We start from the raw sequence: 12240 nt of genomic DNA on the forward strand, positions 1-12240 counted from the left end.
TGTGTGGAATATGCAGTTATGCTCTTAGGCATTCAGTCATATTTTCAAAGGTAGCATATACAGTGGGAAAAATAATTATTTGATCCCCTGCAGATTTTGTAAGTTGCCCACTTACAAAGAAATGAAGGCTCTATAATTTTTATCATAGGTGTATTGTAAATGATAGAGACAGAATATCAACCAGAAATCCAGAAAAAACACATGATAAAAAAGTTATAAATTGAGTTGCAGTTCAGTTAGTAAAATAAGTATTTGATCCCCTACCAACCAACAATAATTCTGGCTCCCACAGACTGGCTATGTGCCCATGTGGTACACAGATTAGTCCAGTCAATTTAAGCAGGTGCTCCTAATGACAACTCATTATGTGTATAAAAGACACCTGTCCACAGAATCTCTTTCTTGAGCATCACCATGGGCAATACCAAACAGCTGTCAAAGGATGTCAGGGACGTGATTTTAGACCTGCACAAGGCTGGAATGGGCTACAAGACCATCAGCAAGAAACTTGGTGAGAAGGAGATAACTGTTGGAGTGATTATTCACAAATGGAAGAAATACAAAATAACCATCAATCACCCTCGGTCTGGAGCTCCATGCAAGATTTCGTCTCTTGAAGTAAGGATGATCATGTGAAAAGTGAGGGATCAGCCCAGAACTACATGGGGGGAGCTTGTAAATGATCTGAAGGCAGTCGGGACCACAGTCACCAAACAAACCATTGGTAACACAGTACGCCACCATGGATTGAAATCCTGCAGTCCCCGCAAGGTCCCCCTTTTCAAGAAGGCACATGTAGATGCCCATCTGAAGTTTGCCAATGAACATCTAAATGATTCAGAGAAGGATTCGGAGAAAGTGCTGTAATCAGATGAGAGCAAAATTGAGCTCTTTGGCATTAACTTGACTTGCTGTGTTTGGAGGAAGAAAAATTCTGACTATGACCCTAAGAACACCATCCCTACAGTCAAGCACGGAGGCAGAAATATTATGCTTTGGGTCTCTTTCTCTGCTAAAGGTATAGGCCAACTTTGCCACACTGAGGGGCCAATGGATGGGGCCATGTATTGCAAAATCTTGGATGAGAACTTTCTTCCCTCAGCCACAACACTGCAGATGGGTTGTGGATGGGTCTTCCAGCGTGACAATGACCCAAAACATACTGCTAAGGCAACAAAGGAATGGCTCAAGAAGAAGCATATTAAGGTCATGAAGTGGCCTAGCCAGTCTCCAGACCTTAGTCCTATAGAAAATTTATGGAGGGAGCTGAAACTTCAAGTTGCCAAGTGACATCTAAGAAACCCTAAGGATTTAGATAAGATCTGTAAAGAAGAGTGGACCAAAATCCCTCCTGAGATGTGTGCAAACCTGGTAACCAACTACAAGAAATGTCTTATCTCTGTGCTTGCCAACAAGGGTTTCTCCACCAAGTACTAAGTCATGTTTTGCTTGGGGATCAAATACTTATTTTACTCACTGAACTGCAATTCAATTTACAACATTTGTAACGTATTTTTCCTGGATTTTTAGTTGATATTCTGTCTATCATTTAAAATACACGTATGATAAAAATTTTAGACCCTTCATTTCTTTGTAAGCTGGCAAACGTACAAAATCTGCAGGGGATCAAATAATTATTTTCCCCACTGTAATACATGTAAAAAAGGCAAAAGGATTTCTTGTAAATAGAACTGTAGCCATTGAAATTTAGTTAGTTATATTCACAAAGGTTTATTTTTCTCAGATAATGACTGAGCAGATGTCACAATAATAACAAAAAAATAAATATTCTGTATTGTGACATGGCTTTTCATGTATAAATATTTTGGTAGTATTTGAAACCTACAAATCAACACCTTCATGTTTAGTTTGTGAACACTTGCTTTGGCCCACATTAATTGTGTTGTTTTTACAGGTGCAACTCATGATAACAGACAGTGACTTGTCAGACCCTTTCTCCATGGATACAGTAGGCACTCATGGTGCTGTGAAATGTAAGAGCAAACAGATGGATTACCAAGTAAGTTTAAGATTTATAGTCACAGCATACACTTTCATTTTGTAAAGTCAGCATTGTAATAGCAATAAAAACAATAGTTATTTTTGACAATCCAATATACGCTTACTTGAAAATCTCCTTTTAAGTATTGCTGCCTGTCAGCTGGACATCTCATTTCAAAACTTCCTGTATTCCCTGAATGTTATGCAGCTTTCCCTCTGCTCATTCCTTTACTTTACTTTTGATTTTTAAATATTTCAAACTACATATCCCATGGTACCTTTATGCATGCAAGCAGTGATTCCTGTACTGACTTCGCCTCCTGGAGCACCTCCTCTATAGTTCAGAAGGTAGGCTCTATGAAATGCTTAGCATGGTAGTGCCTAATCACAAGGTATACAGTATATGTGTCACATAATTCAAGAAAGTAAATGTATGGGATTATCAAAAAGTATATTTGTAAAGTTCAGTACCCTTCAGATTAATAGGCGTAGGCTAGAAATAATTGAAATACAGTGTAGACATTATCATTTTACATGTTGACCATAGATACACTTTAACTAATTTGCTTTGAGAAATAATACATTGTTTTGTGGTTTTGATGGTCAGGAAAATGAATATGTAGCTGTTTACTCTTTTATGCTTTGTTTTAGGTTGGTGTATCTATTTATGCCAGCAGTTTTAATCTCACCAGAATTGTCACATTCACACCATTTTTTATGATCACAAATAGAAGCATTTATAATGTGAGTGTAACTGAAGAAAATACAGTGAGAGTAATTAGCGTTCCATCTGGACAGGTAAGTACTATACCATTAACTTTCAGAACTGAAAATATAAACATTTTCAAGAATTTTGGTAGTGTAGCTATCTCTGTCTGTATGTGTCTAATTTCCTATTTACTAGGGGCATTGCTAAGTTCAGGGACTCCCTGGGTACATAAATGCAAATGTTGCGGGGCTTGTATAGTAATGTAAAAAACAAGATAAGGATGATTTTGTCCAGATGTTATGTTTTTTTGCTTTTCCTTGGGGCACTTTTCTTGTTTGCACCTGCTTTACCTTAAAACTATCTTAATCGTACAGTACAGGACACGGCAACTTATTCATATGCTATGGCTTATAGTTTCTTATCTTCAGGTGATTGAACACTAGCAATCCAGTACTTTGCTATTCATATTTCATTTTCACGTAACAGAATTCTGCCTATTGATAAACAATGGAATAGTTCTTTGCACAATTGCTTTTGGAACATTATGTAATGTATTTCTTTTAAATGATTTATTTTTCTAAGCAGGGATGACATTTTTATCATGTCGTATTTATGAATTTATAGTATATATGTTTACAGTCAATTCATTTGGTCAGAAATTAAGATTCTACGGTCAGGTCCATAAATATTGGGACATCGACACAATTCTAACATTTTTGGCTCTATACACCACCACAATGGATTTGAAATGAAACGAACAAGATGTGCTTTAACTGCAGACTGTCAGCTTTAATTTGAGGGTATTTACATCCAAATCAGGTGAACAATGTAGGAATTACAACAGTTTGCATATGTGCCTCCCACTTGTTAAGGGACCAAAAGTAATGGGACAATTGGCTTCTCAGCTGTTCCATGGCCAGGTGTGTGTTATTCTCTCATTATCCCAATTACAATGAGCAGATAAAAGGTCCAGAGTGCATTTCAAGTGTACTATTTGCATTTGGAATCTGTTGCTGTCAACTCTCAAGATGAGATCCAAAGAGCTGTCACTATCAGTGAAGCAAGCCATCATTAGGCTGAAAAAACAAAACAAACCCATCAGAGAGATAGCAAAAACATTAGGCATGGCCAAAACAACTGTTTGGAACATTCTTAAAAAGAAGGAATGCACCGGTGAGCTCAGCAACACCAAAAGACCCGGAAGACCACGTAAAACAACTGTGGTGGATGACCGAAGAATTCTTTCCCTGGTGAAGAAAACACCCTTCACAGCAGCTGGCCAGATCAAGAACACTCTCCAGGAGGTAGGTGTATGTGTGTCAGAGTCAACAATCAAGAGAAGACTTCACCAGAGTGAATACAGAGGGTTCACCACAAGATGTAAACCATTGGTGAGCCTCAAAAACAGGAAGGCCAGATTAGAGTTTGCCAAACGACATCTAAAAAAGCCTTCGCAGTTCTGGAACAACATCCTATGGACGGATGAGACCAAGATCAACTTGTACCAGAGTGATGGGAAGAGAAGAGTATGGAGAAGGAAAGGAACTGCTCATGATCCTAAGCATACCACCTCATCAGTGAAGCATGGTGGTGGTAGTGTCATGGCGTGGGCATGTATGGCTGCCAATGGAACTGGTTCTCTTGTATTTATTGATGATGTGACTGCTGACAAAAGGAAGCAGGATGAATTCTGAAGTGTTTCGGGCAATATTATCTGCTCATATTCAGCCAAATGCTTCACAACTCATTGGACGCCGCTTCACAGTGCAGATGGACAATGACCCAAAGCATACTGCAAAAGCAACCAAAGAGTTTTTTAAGGGAAAGAAGTGGAATGTTTCGCAATGGCCAAGTCAATCACCTGACCTGAATCCGATTGAGCATGCATTTCACTTGCTGAAGACAAAACTGAAGGGAAAATGCCCCAAGAACAACCCAGCGTCTGGTGATGTCTATGCGTTCCAGACTTCAGGCTGTAATTGACTGCAAAGGATTTGCAACCAAGTATTAAAAAGTGAAAGTTTGATTTATGACTATTATTCTGTCCCATTACTTTTGGTTCCTTAACAAGTGGGAGGCACATATGCAAACTGTTGTAATTCCTACACCGTTCACCTGATTTGGATGTAAATACCCTCAAATTAAAGCTGACAGTCTGCAGTTAAAGCACATCTTGTTTGTTTCATTTCAAATCCATTGTGGTGGTGTATAGAGCCAAAAATGTTAGAATTGTGTTGATGTCCCAATATTTATGGACCTGACTGTATTAGTTCACCCAGAATTTGGGTGTGGAGGAAGCAGTAGACTGGTATGTTTTTTAAAGTGCCCTGCTAAGTGTCTAGCTTCTTTGGCCTTGGGTCAGTGCCCATAAAAAAGAGGAATTTTGACTTACCTGTAAATTCCATATCTTGGAGTACAGTACAGGATACAGGCAATTTATTCATACAACATGTGTTATAGCTTTATACCATCAGATGGTTGGGCACTGCCAAGCCTTTGAGGACATGTCCCCCTGGGTGTCTTCCCTATACCTTGGCCACCGTACCAGGCCCCCACACTGTGGGGATGGCCTGTAATGTTACTTCAGGCATTTGTTCCTGCATGGGGCACTTATCTTGACACTTGGTGCAATGTGTTGATTTAGCCACACGTTCCTCTACAGGTCCAGGATCATCATAATTGGAACCCAGTCTCTGAAGATCGTGATGAGCAAAGCTTTGAGAAGAGGTAACCCAAGGTATAATTGAGCATTGCTGTGTAAAACGGGGCTATGTTAGGAATGTAAACCTTTCAAACTTAGTGCTAAAATTCATCCACTCAGAGCTCAGTTTCAGATGGATAACCAGGTGTTGCATTACACCACTAGTTGCACAGTTTAATGCTACTCCTTTTTAGAGCCCTTCTAGGGTACTCAGGCACCTCCTCCCACCCTTTCGCAACAAGGATTCTGTGTAGGGCGGTTTACACCTGGGTTACCACATACTCCTACCGGACACACTTACCCTATCTCCCACACTCTACTATGTGAATACCCCACAAGGGGGATAACCCTCACTTGTAGCTATGGCAGAGATAAGGCAAAAGGAAGCCAACTCTAAACAGCAGGCATACATTAGCTTTGCGAAGGCCTGCACAACACTCAAAGCAGAATCTTCTGCATATGTACCACAATTTCTCACACAGATTATGGTTTTAATTCAGCTATCTTTTGTCCAGAGTTCAAAAATGCCTCACCTCTTCTCCTACTCCCATTTCTCAACTGGATTCAGGCCTTGATATGCCATCCTAGAGGATGCTGAATTGGAAGAAATTAAGACAAAATAGAAGCCACATTGGAGGAAGCTGCAGAAAATTTCTGTCCCCCACGCTGTCACTATATAGAAGAGGGAACTTCCCGCAAAATGCTTTCTAATGTTGAAAAGCTCCTTGTTTCTGTTTGAGAAAGCCTTGGCATTATATGGGTGGACTCTCCTCCAGCTCACCATGCCCCTTTGGACAAAACATTACCTACAAGGCCTTGCAAAACATTCCCTGTTCATGAACAGATACAGTCAGGTCCATAAATATTGGGACATCGACACAATTCTAACATTTTTGGCTCTATACACCACCACAATGGATTTGAAATGAAACAAACAAAATGTGCTTTAACTGCAGACTGTCAGCTTTAATTTGAGGGTATTTACATACAAATCAGGTGAACGGTGTAAGAATTACAACAGTTTGCATATGTGCCTCCCACTTGTTAAGGGACCAAAAGTAATGGGACAGAATAATAATCATAAATCAAACTTTCACTTTTTAATACTTGGTTGCAAATTCTTTGTAGTCAATTACAGCCTGAAGTCTGGAACGCATAGACATCACCAGACGCTGGGTTTCATCCCTGGTGATGCTCTGCCAGGCCTCTACTGCAACTGTCTTCAGTTCCTGCTTGTTCTTGGGGCATTTTCCCTCCAGTTTTGTCTTCAGCAAGTGAAATGCATGCTCAAACGGATTCAGGTCAGGTGATTGACTTGGCCATTGCATAACATTCCACTTCTTTCCCTTAAAAAACTCTTTGGTTGCTTTTGCAGTATGCTTTGGGTCATTGTCCATCTGCACTGTGAAGCGGCGTCCAATGAGTTGTGAAGCATTTGGCTGAATATGAGCAGATAATATTGCCCGAAACACTTCAGAATTCATCCTGCTGCTTTTGTCAGCAGTCACATCAACAATAAATACAAGAGAACCAGTTCCATTGGCAGCCATACATGTCCACGCCATGACACTACCACCACCATGCTTCACTGATGAGGTGGTATGCTTAGGATCATGAGCAGTTCCTTTCCTTCTCCATACTCTTTTCTTCCCATCACTCTGGTACAAGTTGATCTTGGTCTCATCTGTCCATAGGATGTTGTTCCAGAACTGTGAAGGCTTTTTTAGATGTCGTTTGGCAAACTCTAATCTGGACTTCCTGTTTTTGAGGCTCACCAATGGTTTACATCTTGTGGTGAACCCTCTGTATTCACTCTGGTGAAGTCTTCTCTTGATTGTTGACTTTGACACACATACACCTACCTCCTGGAGAGTGTTCTTGATCTGGCCAACTGTTGTGAAGGGTGTTTTCTTCCCCAGGGAAAGAATTCTTTGGTCATCCACCACAGTTGTTTTCTGTGGTCTTCCAGGTGTTTTGGTGTTGCTGAGCTCACTGGTGCATTCCTTCTTTTTAAGAATGTTCCAAACAGTTGTTTTGGCCATGCCTAATGTTTTTGCTATCTCTCTAATGGGTTTGTTTTGTTTTTTCAGCCTTATGATGGCTTGCTTCACTGATAGTGACAGCTCTTTGGATCTCATCTTGAGAGTTGACAGCAACAGATTCCAAATGCAAATAGTACACTTGAAATGCACTCTGGACCTTTTATCTGCTCATTGTAATTGGGATAATGAGGGAATAACACACACCTGGTCATGGAACAGCTGAGAAGCCAATTGTCCCATTACTTTTGGTCCCTTAACAAGTGGGAGGCACATATGCAAACTGTTGTAATTCCTACACCGTTCACCTGATTTGTATGTAAATACCCTCAAATTAAAGTTGACAGTCTGCAGTTAAAGCACATCTTGTTCGTTTCATTTCAAATCCATCGTGGTGGTGTATAGAGCCAAAAATGTTAGAATTGTGTCGATGTCCCAATATTTATGGACCTGACAGTAGAATGTGTCGTCTATGATGACTGGGTCACTCCTAACAGGATTTCAGTTTCCCAGAGACATTTTCTGAATTTTTTCCAGTTGGAAAAGTGGGCTGTTCCTGTAGTTGACCCTGCTTGTCCAAAACAAACATCTCACTGTACCCGCTGAAGTTGTTAATCTTTTAAAGATTCTGTGAACAGAAAGTTTTAAACATTTATACATTTTTACCCTGACAGAGTCAGTCCTGTAACTAGTTCTGGCTGCCATTTCAGTATGTCAAACCGCAGCTAACTGGACCAGGACAATGATAAACGAACATGACCCTTTCAAAATCGGCAGTTGCAGAGCAAATGCAAAAGCTTCCATCTGCTCTCTTTTCTTTTGTAGATGTCCTGGAACACATCATGAGATGAATATCCAGAATGGATGTAATCTCTGTTCATATGCACAGAATTATCCAGCTAAAAGCTTGGTCTGCAGAACCTGCCTGTAAGAAACCTCACACATTTGCCCTTGGAGGGAAGATGTCTGTTTGGTGAATTACTTGACCAAATAAAGAAGTCACAGGAGGAAAAGTTTTGCTTCCTTAGAAAAAGGTAACAAGACCCCTTTCTTCAGGTGTTCCTAACTCCTCTAAATGCAGAGTACCTCCATGCTTTTCCCAGGCTTTAGCTTCAAAGCCTAAGTTCAGCCTTTCCTTTTGGCACAAGGCTTGGCCCACAGAGGCCACCAAACACTCCCCAAAGCCACAATGAAGGGGCACCCTCATTCTTGAGCAGGGGGGGGAGGTCTTTTGCAGTTTACATCCCTCTGGACCACAGACATCCCACACCTGTGGGTTCAATCAGTGCTTTCCAAAGGATAAAAGATGGCGTTCAAAACTATGCCTCCTCACAGCTTTCGTCTGTCAAATCAACCAAGTCTGTCCAAGGGCAGTCAGATTTGCAAAATGCCTCTTGTCCCAGGGAGTCCTTGGACCGGAGCTGCCATAGGAAAGATTCAAGGTATTCTAATCAAATCTGTTCATGGAACCAAAGCCCAACAGAGAGGTATCCATCTTGTCTGTGACTTAAAATCCTTCAACATTCCAAACATTTTGTATGGAGTTTGCAAGGTTAGTAATTACTTCTGAGACAAAGGGAATGTCACATCCAGAATGACTATCTACATGTTCCCATTTACCCATCACAACAGAGTTTTCTATGCTTTGAAGTGGAAGACAACAATTTTCAATTTTTCGCGCTGCCTTTCGGCTTAACATCTGCTGTCCAGCTCTCTATGCACCTAGAGTGTCTCAGTCGAATTGTAGATGAATCTCAGTCAAAGGTCTTTCTTAAAAGAAAGTTATTTCTAAAAGAGTTTTCTTTGAGACAGTACCCTTAGCCCAATTCCATTCAAGAAATCTCAACCTTAAGATGCTATCAGCATGGAAAAAGCAGGCTTCTTCCCGGAATCTACCCATGCTTCCACCCACCAAAAAAGAAATTCCTTGTCCTGATAGATCACCACTTAAACTTTGACAATGGGAAAATCCGTCCTCCCCTACAACTGGAATGTTCTCACAACAAACACAGGTCTATCAGGCTGGAGAGAAGTCTTCCAATCCTTGACAATTCAAGAAACATGGTCAAGGAAGGAGGCCAACATCAACATCTTGGAGCTCAGAGTTTTCAGGCTATCCCTCCAGGTTTGGACCCCTCTTCAATAGGGACACTTATTTCAAGTGTAGTAAAAGAATGCTACCACAGTGGCCTATATCAGCCATTAAGGGGTGCAAAGAACTTTGCTACCTTGCAGGAAGCAAACCAGATTCTCTCATGGACAGGCAGGCAAATTATCTTAGCCGCCGCCACCTGAACCAAGGGTTATGGTCTCTTCATCCAGATGTGTTCAATCTAATATGCCAAACATGAGGGACTCCAAATGTGGACATCCTGGCCTCCAGATACAAGAACAAGCTACTTCGGTTTGTATCCAGAAACAGGGATCCTCTAGCTCTGGTCTCAGATGCTCTATTTTTCCCTTGGTCTCAGTTCAGGCTTTTTTATGCATTCCTTCCACTGAGCATTCTACCTTATGTGCTCAACAAAGTAAAGCGAAAGAGAAGGACTGTGATTTTTCTGGCACCAAGCTAGACCAGACAAGCCACTTACACAAACTCCTAGTAAAAGACCCCTGATCTCTTCCAACAGACTGCATCTGCTATCTCAAGACCCTTTATTCCATCCTGCCTTACAGTCTGTGGCTTTACCAGCATTGCTTTTAAGACACACGTCCTAAAGCATAGATGAGTCTGTCATTGTTACCTTGCATGAAAAGCCACGTTCGGGAAAATTTTCATCTTACCAGGAAATCTTACTTCACCTGGTGTGATCACAGTAAACTCACTCAATCCCAGAGATTATGTCTACTCCAAGTTCTAGCCTTCATGCAAACAGGTCTAGAATCTAGTTCTCAGTACCCAAAAAGGGCACGTTTTGACCTTTTATCCATCCTTTTCCTAAGGCCTCCAGCTTCACATCCCCTCATAAAAACCGTTATTCAAGGAGGGAAACTTACTAAGACTGGAGCAAACAGAATGTAGAACAGATATACAGGGCAACCATTCAGCTTCTAGCTTTCATTTCCAACACTTAATTGAAGAAGCTAAAGATAGAAGCTGATTGGTTGCCATGCACAGCTACTCCAGATTCTGTCTGCTCCAGTTTTGAGAAATTCCCCCTAAGGTGTTTCTCATATTAGACCCACCTTGCACACCCTGTGTTCCCCTGGGACCTTATTTGGTTCTTTATGCCTTGCAGAAACCACCTTTTGAAGCCATCTTTGTTATTCCCATGGAGTCACTTACCAGCAAAGTAGCTATTTGGGTGGTGATCGTGTTTATTAGATGTATCTCAGAAGTAGCAGTTCTTTCTTTCAAAGAGCCTTCCTCATACTTCACAATGACAAGGTTGTGTTATGCCCATTCCATCTCAATAAGAAGATTGTTCTGCCATCCTTCTGCTCTTCTCCTCAGCATGCAAAGGAAGCCTCTTTACATAGTCTGGACATTGTCAGTGTGTACCTACAGTGAGGAAAATAATTATTTGTTCCCCTGCAGATTTTGTAAGTTTACCCACTCAGCACATTAAGGTCATGGAGTGGCCTAGGCAGTCTTCACACCTTAATCCTATAGAAAATGTATGGAGGGAGCTGAAACTTCGAGTTGCCAAGAAGATCTGTAAAGAAGAGTGGACCAAAAACTCTCCTGAGATGTGTGTAAACCTGGTAACCAACTACAAGAAACGTCTTACGTTGCCAACAAGGGTTTCTCCACCAAGTGCTAAGTCATGATTTGCTTTGAGATCAAATACTTATTTTACTGAACTGCAACTCAATTTATAATGTTTCTATCATGTGTTTTTTTCTGGATTTTTGGTTGATATTCTGTCTCTTTCATTTAAAATGCAGCTATGATAAAAATTATAGACCCTCCATTTCTTTGTAAGTGGGTAAACTTACAAAATCTGCAGGGGATCAAATAATTATTTTCCCCACTGTAAAAGCTACTGCTTATATAAGACAAACATTTCCTGTTTATCCTCTTCTTGGGTCCTCCCACGGGACACCCTGCCTCAAAATCTCCAATTGCTATGTGCGTAAAGAATTTGAATGATAGCGCTTATCAAACATCTCTTTCTTATGCACACACCCCATCAGATCTGTTTTGAACACCCTGGTCCTTTAGGCAACAAGCCACTGTTGGGCAACTCTGTAAGGATGCCACCTGGTCTTCTGTTCATACTTTTTCAGAATTTTACCCGGTGTGTGTTCACTCTTCTGCTGATGCAGATTATTGCAGCTGCACTCTGAACCTGGGTTTTTTTACCCCTGTTGTTTTTGGGCCTGTTGGTACAGTTCTGTTTCCTATTTGCTTTGGGACATCACCTGGTATATTTATAAGCTGCCTGTGACCTGTACTGGATGATTCACATAAAAGGAATTCTGATTTTCATGTAAAATCTATATCTTGAAGTACAGGACACAGGCCATTCTCCCTAAATTCTCTTTGTTACTCTGCATTGTTACAAAACAAAGGACTCACAAAGTGGGATAGGGTTATAGGGGAGGCACCCTGGGTTGGGGGGGGCTGGTTGGAAGCGTCCTCAAATCTTGCCAGTAACCAATCATCTGAAGGTACAAAGATATGACCCATGATGTATGATTAAGTTGCCTGTGGTCCTGTACTGTACTCCAGGATATGGAATTTGGAGGTTAGTCAAAATTCCTCTTTATTACTGACATTGACCAAGGCCAGAGAAGCAGGACACTCAGTAAGGCACTTCAATAAACTTGACACCTCTACAGCTTTG

At 40.9% G+C, this 12240-nt stretch overlaps 1 protein-coding gene across 1 annotated transcript in view; it reads left to right on the forward strand.

Annotated features, from left to right (window-relative positions):
- VPS13A (vacuolar protein sorting 13 homolog A) overlaps positions 1 to 12240 on the forward strand; it is a 290475-nt gene that overhangs the window by 184483 nt on the left and 93752 nt on the right. The window contains exons 49-50 of the mRNA XM_089691099.1: positions 1916 to 2020; positions 2653 to 2799. Of these exons, the coding sequence (XP_089547225.1) occupies positions 1916 to 2020; positions 2653 to 2799 (252 nt within the window). The remainder of the gene's footprint in view (positions 1 to 1915; positions 2021 to 2652; positions 2800 to 12240) is intronic.

Source organism: Staurois parvus, unplaced genomic scaffold (assembly GCF_062004578.1).
Source record: "Staurois parvus isolate SC_StPar_1 unplaced genomic scaffold, SC_StPar_1.0 ptg000549l, whole genome shotgun sequence".
In the NCBI taxonomy this organism is placed as follows: Eukaryota; Metazoa; Chordata; class Amphibia; order Anura; family Ranidae; genus Staurois; species Staurois parvus.